The sequence below is a fragment of the Diuraphis noxia genome, unplaced genomic scaffold (assembly GCF_037042655.1).
Source record: "Diuraphis noxia isolate RWA-SAM2 unplaced genomic scaffold, SU_Dnox_SAM2 contig0002, whole genome shotgun sequence".
Classification (NCBI taxonomy): domain Eukaryota; kingdom Metazoa; phylum Arthropoda; class Insecta; order Hemiptera; family Aphididae; genus Diuraphis; species Diuraphis noxia.
This window is the reverse complement of record NW_028301712.1, coordinates 39,780,163-39,799,844: the sequence shown is the minus strand read 5'-3', so window position 1 is coordinate 39,799,844 and position 19,682 is coordinate 39,780,163. Positions and strand designations below refer to the sequence as shown.

At 28.5% G+C, this 19,682-nt stretch overlaps 1 protein-coding gene across 2 annotated transcripts; it reads right to left on the bottom strand.

Annotated features, from left to right (window-relative positions):
- Positions 1 to 313: 313 nt before the first annotated feature.
- LOC107164789 (short stature homeobox protein 2-like) lies at positions 314 to 19,285 on the bottom strand. Of its 2 annotated transcripts, none has more exons than XM_089220745.1 (5): positions 18,742 to 19,285; positions 7,771 to 8,009; positions 7,421 to 7,478; positions 3,007 to 3,173; positions 314 to 2,819 (listed from the first exon to the last, which is right to left on the bottom strand). In XM_089220745.1, exons 1-5 carry the CDS (start codon positions 19,064 to 19,066, stop codon positions 2,628 to 2,630), a joined length of 981 nt encoding a protein of 326 aa, XP_089076871.1. In that variant the 5' UTR covers positions 19,067 to 19,285; the 3' UTR covers positions 314 to 2,627. The 2 variants fall into 2 exon arrangements, with proteins under 2 accessions (XP_089076871.1, XP_015368227.1); XM_015512741.2 differs by having other exon boundaries at positions 3,013 to 3,173; positions 18,742 to 19,280.
- Positions 19,286 to 19,682: the final 397 nt, after the last annotated feature.

The following is a 19,682-nucleotide window of genomic DNA, read 5'->3' as shown; positions in this document are numbered from 1 at the left end:
GCGGGCAAACGATTATAATAATATTAAATTATATTTTAATACATGATAATATTATGTATTGGTACAATGGTACTTCTATATGAAACCCATGAGTACACCGCACTATTGCGCCATTACCTGCATCAGCACATAGTATCGTTTTCGTTTGACACAATATATATAAATTCGTAATACATGACATATATTCTACATTTATATTATGCACTATACATTTTATAACATACAGTCTCATCAATTAGGATGCATTGTATGTAAGTCATGTTATTTCACTTGGTAAAATAGTTTTAATTACAAACAAAACATCACAACCATCTACAAATGAGTAAAACGTATAATAAAACACTCAACACGAGTAACTGTAATAACTGTAATAATATAAAATCAATGATGATAATAATAATAATAATAAAAATATGGTTACATATAATAGTAATCATTGTCATAATAATTAATAATAAAAATAGTGAGATTTTACAAAAAAAAAAAAACTATATAAGATGAAATGATAAGTCATTTAGTCATAGATATAATAGGTAATATGTGGAATTTTCTTTCTAGTTTTTAGCACATTTTAAATTTGTTGGATTCGTTGATAACTCGACTCCTTATTATTATTGCGCAAGTACATAAACGATATACATATATAATATATTACACATATCTATTCTATTACTCTGATCGATTTCTTTATTAAAGTTATTAGGTAACACGCATTCGTTCGATCAAATGATACAGAAAAGCAAGTTGGCCACATAATTACCTATTTAGTATTTATTAATATTTGGTAAAACTTTGATTGGAACATACAACAATAGATAATATTATTCACGTCACATGCATTAAAAATTATAATCATGAACTATAATAATATGATAAAATATTTTAACGTGTATTTTTGAAACTATTTCTTCGAGTTTAAATGGATTTATTTTGCGTACAAAATTAAAGTTAAAATTAAAATGTTATATTTTTAAGACAAATTATAAGAGTAACAAAAATAAATATATTAAATTAATCTTCCACATTATTACTATAATTTTAATACTACTTAAAACAGCCACAAATGTAAGTTTTTAATCTACAATTCATACAAGTATAGAATATATTTGTATACAAATCTTAATCATAAAAGTTTCTTGTTTTACAAGAAAACACTGTACATTATTCAACGAGTAAAAATATTATACCGATGGGACTTATACTTAACATTTATATACTTGAGTTACTCTATATTTACTATCTTGAGTATAATACGTACATTGAACTTTTTTTAAATATTACTTATAGTTTCATAAGTTTAATTTGTAAATTGAATTTGTAAGATTTATCTGTGGCGATTTGGCAATGCTAGCTAGGTACAGCAATAGATACGAGTTGAAGTCTAAAATATTTTTATTGTTGTACGTTTATAACAATAATTTGAAATCGGAATGTATAGGAAAGCGTTAAATGTATTTTAAACGTACTATTAAATCACCATGTATTATCGTATACAATTTAATATAACAGTAATAACACGTCAATGCAAGTATATATAGCCACATTGACCATACAGCGTATAATAATAATAATAATATTATAAATAATAATAAACATGTAAATGGTTGTAAATTAAAGATATTATGATCATTAAGTATCGGTAGGGTAATAGGTGCAATGTTCATTATTACATATTATATAATATATTTTAATTATTGTATTTTATAACATAGGACGACGAGAACAAAAAATATTATAATTATTATTATATAGGTACCTATTAGATATTATGTAGGTGTTCATAGTAAGTCATATGAAAAAAAGTTTAAATTACAAACTGGAGTTTTAAACCTAAATATTCCATTAAATATATTCATGCTTATATAACTAAAACATATTAATATCATATGAATAATTCGCATCTCAACAAGAAAGATACACAATTCAAAAAATGGGATTTTCAAAAAATCAAATTAATGAAATGTATTGGTACATTATGTACAACTTACATTGAAATATCAGAAGCTTCTTGTAAGTCTTAGATAAGTATTTTTGACAATAAATTGTAAAACATTGCAATGAATTATTATTTTAAAAGAGTATTATGAATTTGAAAATCAAACCTTATTGAATATTATGTTACGGAACTTTTCAGAACAAAACGTGAAAGTCAAAAGTAGTTATTGTACGTAAGTATGACTTTCTTGCTTTTCTAAGACCATTGTTTGTTGTTATGATTCCTAAATAATATTTATATGTAACTTTATAAACAAAAATTATAACATTGGCCACCACTTGAAATGCGTAATTTTTCTTGACCAACGCAGTGTACTTATGTGACACTGATCTCGCCGTGATCACTGTGAATTCGTCTAAAAGTATAACTGAAAAAACTTTACTCAATGGTGGAAAAATTTAAAGTTTGAGGCGATAAGATTAGGTACGTTTTTCGTGCACGCAGGGTATATCATGCGTATTTATTAACAGCTTAATTATTTACAGATTTGAGATTGGCATTTTTTGAACTGTGTCACCTTTCTCACCGTAGGTGTGATACGATGTATGGAAGTTGCATGAAAGTATTATAAAATGTATATAAAAAAAAATAATTATAATAATACATAACGAAACAAAAAGCGTGCCTAATGTTAAACAATTTCTTGGTCTCTACTAATGGCTTCGGCGTGTTTTTTAGCTTTCAACCGCAAATCAGCTATACTGGAATTTTTGGTTAACAGTCTATCTTGATGTAATGCTGCAAGAGCAGCTAGACTCAGACCACCCGGAGGATATGGCGCAGGGCACAGAACACCTCTTCCCATGGCCACTGCATAATGCAACTGCAATAAATATATATTTCTTTCTGACTTCAAAATACAAATAATACAATATATTTTGCTGTTTGGTATACAAGATTCACACAATTTCTGTGAACCTTTACATATTTTACACAATACGTTGAATTTTTGTATTTTTCTTAACAAGTTATTTGTTTTAAATATTAAATGTAATCGATAATACACTAACAATTACCTGTTGTGCAGCAGTCAAGATGGCTGGATCAAACGCAGAAAACGCAGCCGCAGCTGCAGCCGAAGAATTGAATTGCAACTGTGGTAGTCTTGGCACGTTTACGTACGGGGCTACTCGACACGGCTCTAGAGGGGTAGATACGTTCTGGTGCATCATTAAACCTGCATAAAAATACATCATAGAGTTCCTTGTTGAGAAAATATTAAATATTAATTTGGGGGTTATAATATAATATAATAATATAAAATACATAATAGATAGTCAGTTACATTATATACTTTTATTACACTTAGACTATGTCGGTCTTTGACAAATTATATTGTAGAAAGTAATATGGATATAACTGGCACCGACTGAAAATTGTTTGATGACATGTACAAATGAAATGTCACCAAGTATCAGAAATTGTACTTTCTTTTATACTATTTAAGTTATCAGAAGAATACATTAGATAGTAGGTACTGCAAGTATAGGCATAGTAGTTAAATTATAAATGTACAAACGAGTAATGAAAACGTCATATGAAAACGGATGAGATGACAATAGTTCGTATACAGACTTTACGATATGATACGTGTGTAATTATATGTATATTATAGTAATATAATGTTGAATCCGCAAAACGTCTCCTGCGTAAAAACATGTCTTTTACAGCTATCTATTTCAGCTATTTATATTATATCATATATATATATCACTATATCAACGTATAATATATGTAGAACAGTCGTCGTCGTCGTCGTCGTCGTGATAACGGTGCTGCTAGCGCTGCAAGTGCACATACGAATGGACAGCGAGGAGGAATCGAAATCGAATTAGCGAAAGAAAAAAAAACCAACAAACAAACAAATCCCCTCCCCGGAGGAGCAGGTTAGGTTCACCCCAACCCAGAGCCTGCGAATATTTATATATATTATTGTGTGTATACCGTTTAGCGAGGAGCACAGACGAAGAGAGAGTGAGAGAGAGAGTGACGGTTCGCTGCAGAAGAACAGTTCTCCTAATCGCTCACTGGGGTGCAATCGGGTGACAATCACTCGTTGCGCCGCACACACACTTAACTTGATTAAGCGACGACTGTATATATGTGTTATTATGTACAGGTCCAGATTATTTGTAATCCCTCCGTGATTCGTGCAAAACATCCCATATGCGTGTATATATGCGCTCGCGCCCGCGCCCTTATTATTATTATTATTGTTATTGTCACAATCGGTGCACTGATAATAATTTATTATTGACCGTCTAGTTGCGTGATGCGTGAATGCATAGCGTACACACGCCACACTGCAGTCGTCCAATAATGCCTGTAAAGTGTACTTATGTTCTAGACCCGTGTAAGGGTATATAATATTTATTACCTATTGTTTTGATCGTATACTGTTTCGATGTACAACTGTAGTTCGATATAAAAATGTGATGATTTTTCACAACTTTTTAACTTTTGTTAGTCAGCTGAATGATGATGGGTGATAACTGATAACTGATTATATTTATATTATGTCATAGTATTTTACGATTCGTACAACTTAAAATGGAACAGTGTTAATTCACAAATGATTTTCAAATGCCAGTATTATCGAAAAATATATTTGCAATTATGATACGCTTGGTTGATGAACGGCAGTGAAAAATTACATAAGGAAATGATTGTACTAATATAATAGCTCGGTGTACCTTATTTTTATAAATTAAAGGTGTTTTTATTATAGTCAATTATAACTGAATTCAAAAAATTATTTTGAGTATAATTTATCCTCTATTTCTCAATAAATTATCATTTGAGATAAATGCATTATTTTGGATATTTTTTACTATATTATTTATATTTTTAACATAAAAATATGAGTATAATCGTATTATTAAACAAACATATTCTTTGCTTAAGAAACATGCAAACAAAAAATCATGTCAGTTAAAATTTTGTTGATAGCGAGAGCCGTTTATAATGTTACATCGTTAACAGTGCAGAGCAAGAATCCCTAGAACATTTTTTTTAAATACCAACACAAAACAATTGAATTTGGTTTTCAACTAAAAAATCTAATCTACCTACTCGTAATAGTTGACTTATTATAGGACTATAATATCGTCTGCTCTGTTGTACAACAGGTATAAGTAAAATACATCTAACATCTGCGACATTCCCATGTTTATAGTATGTAAGCCCAGAGTTGTATATAGGCGTACAGCGCGTAAATGACTTTAACACTACATTAACCACGACTAGAAATGAGGATGACATAATTAAGAATCAATTTTTTTTTTATATTTACAATATTATACTGCAGAGTGGTTGTCATTTTCATGTTTTCGCATTGGGATCGGCAACGCTACAAGCGCAGTGAATAAAACTGCAGACAAATACAATATTTCAGATGAACCTAAACTAACTTGGTTTATTTTTATTTTACATGTATCTACCTACTAAACACTAAGTATTAAGCGTGCAAGTAATAAATATTAATTTATAAAAAAATGGCAAGCGATTTATACTGAAAATAAACAGCTGACTATAGTAAATCTAAAAACGATAAAGATTTTTTCCTTTGTTTTGTAATAATTGTGTAATTGTAAATCTTAATTTTATTTTATTTCGGTTTTAGATATTAACGTCGAAGGCCATGATGATACAATAAAACATTGATATTCTATATTATACACGCTGATTCAAAAAACTGTAAACACGTTTATAAAAGTCAATATCTGTAAAAAATGTATTCATTTATTATGCCGCGCACGAGATCTAAACAAATATTTGTATCCAATAAACTTTATTTGATAACGGATTTCACAAAAACTATATAACAATATTATATTAGTAAATTACATTTAAATTTATATTACATTTGCAAGTTCTAAGCGTGCCCCTGTAGATATTATAATTATATAATATTAAATATATGTATATATTATCGTCGGGACAATAGTCACCCAGTTTATCGGATAAACCTTTGGCCCCGCTTAGATTTAATACAATTCGTTCGTTGTTGTTTTATGCGCCCGAAAAAAAAATTATACTTACATTATTAATATTAATGACCGACCATAAAATGTGTTGCGGTACGTTAATCGCATTTGTATACGATTATATTATTATATATTATATGCAAGTGTGCGCGTGGGTCGGCGAATATTATACCATCCCCCGTCGGACATTAAAATGAAATTATCTTTTTTTTTCATTTCTAAATGACAAGTGCGATTTTTATTCCACAGTGACTGTGTATATTAAAATATGTACATCTATCTACAATAACCACTGCTACGTTACTTAACTGCATTGATTTCTCTCGTTGTATTAGTGTATTGCCAAAAATATGTATTATTAATAATAGAATAAAAATGAAATCCAGCTAGTTCATCATAATTCTTTAAATATAATAAGCTTATGCTTTATATATTACGTACAGCTAACAAGATGAAATTACAATTACTACGTTTTTACATAGTTATTTAATTATTTTATCATTGGAACAGTATTATAATGTATTTTTTTTTGTGATAAAAAAATATTATTATTACACAGGTGGTTTTCAAAATTAAGTACTCATATTTCAATATCGCCATCTTAAAGTAGTCCAATGAAAAAAAGTAACACTATAATATTGTATCACACGTTACTATTTAAAAAAACAGATTATTGTTATTAGGTATAATTCGAAAATAATGATTTTCTCCCTTTTATTTTAGAGTAGCAGGAAACCTTTCTAAAACATTTTTTTTTCGTTTAAAAAAATATACTTAAAACTTTTATTGTGTAATTTAAACATATTTTATTTTGTTACCTTTCTGATACACATATTATATAAAAAAAAAATTAGTTCATAGCCCATATAAATTACTTTTTAAGTAAAGAAATAATTGTTTGTAAATTATTAATTAATTAAGTTTATATATCAAGGGTATATTATAGATGGTATACATACTTAATTCTATATAGTTTGGAACAGTTTTTAATTAAAAAATTATTTAAGATTTTTCTCAAATAGTATAATAATATGTATATTTTTTAAAAGCATAATACAATACAAAGTATTTATATTCAGGTTATATTTAGATAGTCCATTGAGAACAAATTTAATTATTGTATAATACAACCCTTTTTTACAATAAAAATTTATTTTTATTTAAATTTAGGAGTAAATAATATAGGAAATAATTTTCTTAAAATTATACGTTTTTTAAGATTTCTATATAATCATTTTTTGATGTACCTATTTCTTTAATGTGTATAATATAATATAAAATATATAGTTTGAATTAAGTATTAACTCTGGTAAGTACTTAAATGTTCTCGTGATTACAGTTACATCATTCTGAATAAACGACTATATACATATATAGTATATACAAACATATTATTTGATTGAATTATATTGCATTAAAAATAAAAATAAAATCATACCTTTATGCATTTGACTTTCGTGCTTTCGACATTTGGCCCGTCTGTTTTGAAACCATACCTAAAATTTTTTTGAATTTTTATTACATTTACATTTTTTTAAAATAAAATAGTATAATTATCCGTGATTTAATATGGTTTAATTAAACATCAGAAAGTTAAACTATAAAGTTTTATATTCAAATATAAGATCAATGTATACTAGCGCTGTTTGAAATCCAACTTTTGTTAATAATTGTTATACTTGCCCTATTGCTTGAATAATTTCTTTTAAAAATATCATAGGTTGGTATTTTAATGGTTTCTATGATATTTTACAGTTATTTTGGTCTAACTTGTAGAATAGAACTAACTTGTACTCTGGCCTCACTGAGACCAAGACGCTGACTAAGCTCTTCTCTCATAAATGCATCGGGGTAGTGGGTTTCATCAAAAAGTCTTTCGAGTTCGTTGAGCTGTTCAAGAGTGAAGTTAGTCCTACTTCGTCTCTGCTTATTGGACGGACCATTTAATTGTTTATTGTTATTGTTTTTTGAACCATCGAATGTTTGACGGTAGTCTTCAACGCCGTCTTCTTTAGGCTCTTTGAAATCTAAAATGTTAACAAAATATTTAAAATAAGAAACTCCATATAAAACATACAATTAAAATTATATGTCATATACTTAGATAACATTATATTATGTGTCGACCCAAAATAACAACCAACTGTAGTTTATTAAGGACAACAATTCTTAATATTTAATTTCTTTTTTTTGCCTTACAAGTTGACTTTTTTTAAAGTTCTATCTAGACAATGTTAACGTATTTTTATATACTTTACAGCTGTAGTATATAACTATGTAAGTATATTCATGCATTTTTTCGTATACTCTGTTAAATGACGGATAAATAAAACAAATAATGTGCCACGTGCTTTTGTATTTACCTACCTATAATACATAAGGTGATTAGAATATTGAAGTAATATTATCAATGTATTTCAAGATTTTTAAACTATCTTTCTGTTATGTAGTTGTCATATTATACATAAAAGGATCATTATATCAAAATATGTTTACATTTTTAATTCGAGATAAGTCATTTAGGTACTAATTTTTTGTATTTCAGTTATTTTATTGGTTGTATAATTTATAAAATTATACAAGCTAAACCTATTTTAATCGTATACATGCATATATATCTGGTTTCTTGTTATAAAGAATTATTTGATTCAATTACTTATACATTTTTAAAGGTTAAAATTTAATTGTACTGTTTTGCAACAAATTTAATTCGCAGGAATTTCGCTACAAGATAAATAACAGAATGGTGAGTTAAGAATAATTTAGTAAGACAAATTATTTAACTGAATAAATTAATATTGTTGTAACCATTTTAAGGATGAATTAGATTCAAAGTTTTGTATTCATTATTTAATTAAATATATATGAATATGCTCATCAAGAGAAACATTATTATGTACATTATAGGTAGGTGTAATACACATTCAAACAATTGGACAATATGTACTAAGTAGGTACCTATACACACATATATTTAATATTGTACCTATAATTAATAACTACATTGAGTTATTGATAACTTAATATTTTTATGCTGTTTGTGAAATGTGAAAAGTAAAATAAAATGTACTTTTTACGATAGTCCTTATAGATTAATAGAAATATGTGATAAACTATATAGACATATATAATTAGAAATTCTAAGCCATATAATTGTATAAGATTAAGGATAAAGTAAGTAAACTTTGTACAGTGTGCAAATGGTATATATTGATATGTGCAAATAACTATAATATATGAAAATGATAATGTCTTCCAAAAAAATAAAACCATTAAACACATTTGCTTAAATGGCTGTTTCATTACTTATATATTAATGTGCATTAAAATGGAACTACACTTCTTGTTTTGTACATTAGAAAATAACTAAAATATAATGATTATAATATAATTACGTATAGTGTTCGATTTGCAGTAGATAGGTACTTTATATTCTAACAATTATTCTGTTAATTTGCCAATAATACTAATTGATTACCGCTTTTATTATGACTTTTTTCGTAGCTTAAAGTTTTAAGTACCAGTACTAGAGGGGTTTGAGATAAAAAAAAAAAAAAATGATTCGAATATGTGCATTTAATACCATTTGGCAAATTAAACAAGCGCACAACATAGCTATTAAAAGCTTAACGTAATCGTTTTCTTCATTTCATTATTCATTTCCATCTTCCTCGTTTACTCTCTCTCTCTTTCTAAATTTTCTTCCTCCCTATTTTTACACTGTGATTTGCAGCTACTTAAATGGGTCTTACAAATTAATTGGGGTTCCGCCTATCAAATCGATTACATTCAAATCGTATTTAGTATAAGTGTACCTGCATTTAATGGAGTACAATAACTACTGTGAATCATTTGAGTAAAATTTGCATGATTGAGTTTTATTTTATTATACCGTAAGTACCGTGTAATATATAATTTAATTAATTTGTTAATAACTATAAATTATTCATAAATTACATAATTTTATAAACACTAAATATATTATAACTTAAAATATAAGTTTTTTGTCAACTATTTAAATAATTGAATTATTTGTAAAATATATTTATTATTCGATAATTAACAGCATAGGTTTACTTAGACTTTTTTGACAAGGGTGGGCCAAACCAATTATCATTTAGATACTTAAAAATATTTTATCAATTCAATTTTTCAATTTATTTAATTGATTATTGTCAATGAAAATTGTAATTTATAATTGTACTACTAAAGTTTCATGATAAAAGTTTATCAGGTAATAAACACAGTACGGTTTACAGGATGGGCCATGGCTCATCTAGCTCGATCCGTGCGCACGCCTATGATTAATAGGTTATTTCAAAAAAAAAACAACGATATGAAAAATTAAAATTAACGATAACGTCACTCAAAAAACCGTGATGTAAAATATTATTTCTTTGATCTGACGGCAATCATTCCCAATCGTGGTACCAAGAACAAAAAACGTTTGCAATAGTGTTACACCAACTTAGATATTACCAAAAAAAAAAAAAAAATGTTTTTCTATTCAGATTAACGCGTAATGTATGTATAATTAGGGAAAAACTGTTTAGAAAAAATATTAATATAATCAACTTAAATTTGAATGAATATAGGTATTTAAGTGTTGTTTAAAAAAAAAAAAAATAATAAGTTAATGATGTTGATTTAAAAATGACTAGATAAAGATATAGTGCTAAAAGGTAGAGCGAATAAATACAATATTAAAGTTTATGATATAAATATTTATTTACCGACAATAATATTCAATTTTTGTTTAAAATATTATGTGACACATTGGCACGTGACGTAAATAATGAAAATGTATTGCAGTTACCAAAAGTATACTATTCCATATTTCATTTTGAAATTTATGTGGTTATTAAACCACAAATAAAAAATTTAATTTACTGTCGTAATTATATGCATACATTATTGAAATGAGAAGTATAGTTATTGTTAATCGTTGGGACGAAATAAATAAAAATAAAAAATAGTAAGATAAAAAAAAAAATTTAAAAAAAGTAAGTGTTCGAAAAGTAGCTATATTGCTATATATATATATATATATATACAGAGTAAACCCTTTGTACAAGTCTACGATTTTTATTATGAAATAAAATTACGACGATGAGACGCTTTGTTGGAGTTACGAGGCAATTAATTTAAGTCTGTAGCCGTGAAGTACTCTAGGGTGTAGTTACGAAGTCCCGCCCTTGAGGAGGCCTTAAGACATTTTATTCCCCCCGCAGCATCGTCCGGCTCACCACCCTGCAAGTGTGCCACTGTTATGTCTCGGATTAGTCTAATCTCATTACTTTAATTAAGAGAAAGGAAGAGAAAAGGAAAAATCACCCTCCATTCTTAGGTGTATAATATAGGTACCTATATATATAAATAAACTATATTTATCTTTTTACACCTCGCACCAATCGTTCACACCTATAATAATAATAATATATATCAGTTATCCGATCCATCTACAATTAGAAGAAACTCCCTGAAATATATTCTATATTTGTTTGAAACACGGTGATTTTATAATGAAATAGAAGGTTACATTTTTATTTCATAATCTGTTACTATATTTATGAGTTATGAGTGTTATGTTCGTGGCTAACAAATTAATCACGAATGAGTGTATTTTGTTGGTTTAAGTATTAATATGACAGTACAATTATCCTTTTGGAGTATACAAAGTAAAATGGTCTGAGAATTGAGTTAATTATGCATGTTAGAAAGATGATTAATATTTTGCAAGTTAAATGAGTATTTCTACTCTTATAAATTTGTAGATAGGTTTGATTAGGTATTGCTTTGAAAGATAATATAGGCATTTGTTATGGTAAATCCAGGAATTTATTTACTAAGTAGATATTTTTCTGTAGGAGAATAGTATTCTGTGATTGAAACGTATCAGAAATTCAGTTAGCAAAAGCATTGGTTTTGTCTTAAGATTTTATAGCTGCTGGTGTTGCGCTAAACAACTGGAGGATGCCGCATAATATAAATAACTAATATTTGTTTGATCGATATAGTCCCTGAGTAAACAGGAATTTCTCGCTATTGCTCTCTGTTCTTGCCACTTGCCATGAGTGTTTTAAGTGTTTCAAATTTCTGTAGTTCTTACGCAAGTGAATTATATAGACATATACCAGCAAGGTATTTTGTTCTCTACCGTGTACACATTGAGCTCGAAATTTTGTGTTACAATAAGAGTACAGATGTATGAAGTACAAATTATGGTAGTTTTGTGTGTTCACCAATGCAGTTTTTATTCATATGCAGATGTTTGTATGTTAAATGAGAATATGTGATGACATTCACTTCGACAATATGTCTAACACAAGCGTGACATAGGATTTTAACCATGTTTTTTCCAAACGTGCTAATTGATATATTGAATCAGTAAGAGTATCCTGAAAATAATTGAATTTTGTAATCAGATCTACTTGAGATCGACTCCCCCACATTTATAATTATTGATATTAACTTCTCCAAAAATTGAAACATAACAATTTTTTTATTACTCTTTTTTAATATAAAATGTTTAAGAATTTGGGGAATAATATTAGAAACGTACCATTGATCTCAAATAGTCTTGAGCCTTGACTGTACATTTAAATATGTTTTCAAAATTGTTATCACTTCATTACATTAATCGGTAATTTTGGTTAAGAATACGTCTAAAATCGTATGTTACAGTAGTGTTGAACAGAAAATAACGGCATCGAATCTCCTTAAAGTAAATAATTAATAATATTTTTTAAATTGTTTTTTTAATAATTATATCTCCACATATCACAGTGTCATTAATACCTTTAAAAAATAATAAAACGTGTGGATGGATTAGGTAGATATACTCGTACTTAATCATAGTATTATTATCAATTTATCATTAAACTTATAGTCTAAAACTCGACATCTCATCTATTCGGCGTGTTTAAACCAAAAGTGGAGCAATTTCGGATTTTAAATGTTGTGCTTTATATACGCATATACCTATATTATTCATACTGTAATACCATTTTTTTGTATTAACTAAATTTAGTAGCTGAAAAAGAAATATTTAACTCGCCCGGTCATGATGGTAATACGATAAAATAAAAATATTGTGAAGTGAAAATATCCACGAAAATACGATGGCTGTGCATAAATTATAATAATCGTTAATGTCAACGAATGCCGCAACACCACTGTATAATAATAATAATAATAATTTCTATTGCAGTGTTTGGTGTATTATCATGTTATCATTAGGTATGTTATTATCAATCCCCCAAGAGACGTTCGATATAATAATAATTGGTAACAGTAATTCTCCAAGTTTAGTTAGGTCTGTGTGTGCAGTATACGGTGAAGTGGAGCGCTGTGTATATATTTATATACTAGTATATATACATTCACTACACCGTATAGCAGTTACATTCATTAATGTACGCAGTCAAGTATAATTTAATCTCGCCAAATATTACACTACACTACTATATAATATATATATATATATATATATATATGTATACATACGTTGTGTACGATAAAAATTGTGTAATACGATTAACCCGAGTCGGGGACGATAATAATGATTTCGAGCCACCGTGTATATACAATATAATATAATATACAGCAATGCACACGTTTGTTTTACTGGGCGTGTATTATTATGTGATGCCGAAAAAAACAACAATAAATTCACCCGTGTAACCGACCTCGGATTAATAAAACGAATAAAAACGGTGCGAAGACGCAACAGCGGTGATGAGGGGGTGGAAAAAAATCCAATTTGGTATTTTTGCCGCTCACTGGTAAACTATATATATACAATTCTAATGAAATTCGGTGGACGCAGCGCACTCAATCACCCTCACCGACCAAAACAACTTTTATTTATATATAGGTACGACTGAACTCGACTCCCCCCTTTAAAAAAAAAAAAAGTATAAAAATAAAAAATACATTCCCATTATTAAATTTTTTATTATTATTATTATTATTATTATTACCGAACCAACACAACATTTTGGTTGATATTTACCGCTAAGGAATAAAAATAATAATAGCACATTTATTCTGGTCAGATTATCTGTAGATAAAACCGAACAAACGGATCTTACAGGATATTGCAGCTTAGCAGTTATATAATATAATTTGCGTTATAAACCTAATACCATCTACGTAAAGTTGTTATACTTCTACATTATTCGTTCATATAAACTATGTAATATTAATCATAATATTATATATATATAATTTATGTTACACACAATTATTACAGTATTTTCTGTAATACAATTATAATGTAACTATAATACAATATCTATCGCATAAATAATTATAAGATTAAAAGGTGTTTTTAAGTTGCTAACTTTTTATGTTTAATGACTGTAGGTTATAGATTTTATTCATTTTTAATAATTCGTACTCAGAAACGTATTTACGTATTGTCTTTGAAGTAGCTGAAGGGGTAATAGGCCATATGGGGCTAAATTAATTTAGGAAGCTTCAGCTGGCCAGTTCCTATGTAGGTATTAAAAAAATAAAATGTAGGTATTTAACAAATTTTACGCTTAGCAAATCTCGTTTATCTCCTTCAATTTAAAATTTAGAGTGAATTGACCTATTATAAAAATTAAAGGCAAGATTATTACCGAGGGCATCTCATAGGTTTTTTATTATATTTTAATTTTAAAGCGAATAATGAGTATTTTAAAATTTAAAATTATTTTGATATCTAAAAATACTCATAACTCGGTTTAAAATTAAAATATAATAAAAAGCCTATGAGATGCCCTCGGTAATAATCTTGCCTTTAATTTTTATAATAGGTCAATTCACTCTAAATTTTAAATTAACGGAGATAAACATGATCTGCTGAGCGTAAAATTTGCTATGCTACGCACTTGTATGACGGAGAAAACACATGCGGGTGTGGCGTCCTCTTAATAAAAAATTGTATACATTATTTTATATGATATTTAGAATGTATGATCAAACTAGTGCCCAGTTGGCCAGTTGCGCACCTATAGTAACCCATCCACCCACCCACCCGTATTTTCCCTGAGGCAGTTGCCTCAAAAAATAGCTGTTCAGCACTGCTTGAAGTATTTCAGAACTTTCTAGTTTCGACAGTATTGAAAAAATTTTTACAGATATTTTAATCTCAAATCTGGATACAATAAGAATATTAGATATCCAAACGAAGAATCATGATTTAAGTTACGTATTTTATCATGGTTTTATGTTTGTACGTATGTAATTATTCACGCAATGACATTTTTAATTTTTATACCTAGCATAAAGATTTATTTTATGCTATTGACAATATTAATGCAATGAAAAAATTCACACCGTTCTTTAGCAAGGCGATATTAAGCAAAAAGTTAATAACAATGATATATATTATTATAATAATTATGGATTATCAATAAAATAAATGCAATGTTTTTGGCAAAAATAAATTCAACCTACCTTATCACTAAAAGTAAAATAAATTACTATGATTATGGTATAAAATATACTTATTTCATAAAATATACTATTAGTATAATATAGGCTGAGACTGCCACTACCAAGTTTTTGTACAGTCAAATATTTATTATTTATTTCAACATCAACTATTCAAATCATTCCTTTCGTATTAATCAATTGAATAAATAGTATTCATTGGAATATATTAATGATTATAGTAGATGTAATCCTTAATTAATGTTAATAATTGATTATCCTTATTCCTTATCATAGTCTATAGACTTATTTTTCTCAACGCCACGCGTAGATGATTTCAGGTAATGAAAATGTATTGTAATAAGTTATAAAATTGAGTATAAATAGATAACATGACCTGGTTAAATCTGAGGGCAACAAAAAATAATGTTATTGTATACACAACAGTTAAAAGATGTACGAAAACACATCTTATAAAATAAAATACAATTTAATTAATTATTTAGGTACCTATATTATACATAAGATTATAGAATGATAATAAATATTAGAATAAAGCATAATAAGTAAAATTCTATAATACTATAAATTAAGATCCTATTACATATATTTATGTAAATTGTTAACTCAAATTTCCAATTTTATATTATTTATGCCATGACAGGCGTTTATAAATTATACGGTGTGAAACATCAAATATACATTATATTATCATTGTACAATAATATAATATATTGACAATTTATCACATTATTAATTATTATCATATCATATAGGTATATGATATGATAAATGAATAGATATTTAAATACTAACATTGCATCACATATTTATTCTGTGTGTATAAATAGTCAAATGTAAGATTATAATGTGAATATTAAAAATAAATCATGTTCATCATACCTATTTAATCTTAGTATTGAATAATTTACAGTTAAGAACCTAAATCGTAAGATTTTATGACTCTCTGGCTGCTATTATAGCTTTTACAGGACATCACAAGGGTTGAATACGTACCTATATTATATTATTTATATTATACTATACCAGTATTATGTTATCATAAAATGTACAAATGTATAGTCTACAACATAATTTTTCATATTTTTCTAACCAATCATTCTATTGAATACGTGTATAATAGAAATATTTAACAGAAAGTATAAAAAAAGTTTATTTGAATAGCTGAATAAAGTGCAATAGAAAATTATTCTTTTAAATTTTGATTTTTGTTTTTGCTGTACGACTTTAAAATACATTTATACTGTTTATTATAGAACATTATAAGCTATACATTTTTACGATAATACAACGATATTTACATTAATGTAAGTATCATTTTTATCTACCTAAATATAATATCAGTATATTACAAAGTATTAAATCTTAACTCATACTATGTAGATATGACTAGTAAATTAGTTATTATAAATCATAAATGGGTTGCAATTATTTGGTATCCATCCATGAAATTAAATAATTTAATATAGCTACCATTAAACTCATATAATAAGTATTAATAATTAAGTTCTGACGATTTAAATATTTAAATAACTTAATCTCTTAAAAGGACGCCAGGCGTCCTTTTCTATTCAATTTATTTCTTAAGACTTAAAACCCGTTTTGATCGGGAAAAAATCACCTGGGCAATATTTCTAGATAAAAAACGATAAAAAACGATAAAAATAATAAAACTTTGTCTATTTTTCCATATTACCTTCACAAAAAAAAATCCAAATTTAAAAAAAACTTTCCCACAAGAGTGTTATTAAAAAAAGAAAAACTATATGTATGAAAAAAGACGCTCTGTTATTTTTATGATGGAAATTTGATTTCTTAATATTATTGCTGTAACAACCTTTTCAGTTCTTTTATTTCCACGTAAAATTGTTTTCGCCATTAACTATCATTATGATTTGGTAATTATATGTATGTAACAACCGAAACTGTTACTAATTTTGGACCTCTTGTAAATAATTAACTGCACAGGTATTTAAATGTATTCAAATAATTTTCAGGAATTGCATATAATTTCCTATTTTGATATCCCTTAAAAAGAGATAGAATAGGGTCCTTTTTGGATTATTAAATTTCACCTAGTTTATTGTTATATCTTTCACGATGTTCCACGTATATAAGTATATTATTAATTTAAAACAAACTAAACGTACCTGTTTAAACTTTTGAACATTTTCCCCAGGTAATATATTAAGACATAATAATATGAATTATGGACATGACATCGTAAAGTGCACATAATGAAAATCGTTATAACCATCATTAAACTTACAGTGCCATGATAACAGTAATTTACCAGCTTATATATATAACGGTATTCCAAACATTATAAGATATTCATTTAATTTAAGTTGTACGCGTATAATACGCAATGCAGCATATAATGTATATACATATATCGTAGGGACTTGGGCTATCAGTACCTACATTCTTCATAAGGAAATTAAAAATTTTTATATCGTCTTATTTTGTATCTGAATCAATATATAATAACAATGCCTATACGTACCTTAGTACCTACATAGTATGTCGAAATACAAATCCGTTAATATTTTATACAGATCGGAAACAACTATTGTTCACAAGAATTTGCCTTGTGTATGTTACAGCAGGTAACACATGGAACTGTATTAAACCGTTTGCCTAAACAAACATTAAGTTCTGCAGTAATATATTTATAGTTACCAAAATGTCCATGGATTTATAAAAATATGTAGACTGCGCGTTTCCCATACCTTGGTGTGCGTCACCAAGAGCTTTCATCATCGTTAAAAATAAAAAGTTTATACTCAGAATACACACTACACAGGATGTAATCATGAGACCTAAATTAAAGCCATATTTTTCTAAGAATATTATCATCTTTTCTTTACTTTTTTTTCTCAATATTAAAGACTATATACATGATCTTGAGTTGTACCTATTCTTTAGGTTTTTAACAATGTTGGTTCCCGAACTTCACTCCCCCCCATTCTATCTCACAATGTAAGTTATCGATTATCAGTTGGAATCAAATGGAAAATCTACCAATACGACCTAAATCGCTATTGGTACGATATATAGCATTATATCGCAACTATATTATCTAATAATATGATACAAGATATCAAATTCTTGCGGACAGATTTTGAGCAAAAATCACGTACCTAAATGCTTAGTAATAACACAATAAGTTTTCGTGGAAAAATTAAATATTATAACTTTAATACACCACAATCCACAACGATAAATTAGGTCAATAAACGTATCAATTGTTATTTCGATAACATTACCGATACTTTGCTTGACATATTGTAATTAAATGCGATCGCGATGTACCTGCAACGGCTGCAGCTGCAGCTGCGGCGGCAGTTATTCCGGCGATCAGCGCCCGGTGATGGTCCGACGGCGAGGGCGGTGTGCGTGCATGTGGCGATTTCGGTGTCGCGCCCGACGATCGGCGGTCGTCGTCGTCGTCAATTTCTTCGTCTTCAATGTCGTCGTCGTCGTTGTTGTTGTTATTATTGTTGTGGTTGCTACGAACGTGAAGTCCAACGGCGGTTTGGCGCGGCTGCAGGAGCGTCATCGGTGCAGGCGATCCAGGAGGCGATCTCGAGTCGTCCGGGTCGATCACCGGCGACAGCGAAGACGCTCGCGAGTCCATCGGCGGTGGCCCCGGGCAACAGATACCGCGACTACGGTGCGTTGTGATGCAGTGCGCGACGGCGACAACGGTCTATAATGTTATACGGTCTGTGCTGAGCCAAGTAACGGCGCGGCCGCGGCGTGCAGCAGCATAGAGCGGGCGACGACAACGCGAATCTCTTCAACTGGTCCATACGACGGCGGCGGTGGTAACGCGTTATCACTCGATTACACGGCGATTGCGCGCACCATTTCCACCCCGTGCACCCTCATCACCGTTATCGACACTCAATCGGAATATAATGTTTATGTGTGCATGAATGTGTATGTGCGCGCGCGCGCTCCCACCGCGGCATGTACCTCTATACATATATATATATATATATATATAATATAGATTTATATGTATAAAATAGAAAATACATATACAGAGACAGAGATTCCCTATTTAAATATATATATATATATATATATATATATATATGTATATTGTAAGTATATACAAATGTTCGCTTAATGTGTATATATATGTATATATACATATTATATGTTGTATAATGTGCGTGCGACGCGCCAAACGTCCGTCCCCTAACCACTCGTGGTTGCCGGGGTGACGATCGCGCAGGGGGTGGTCG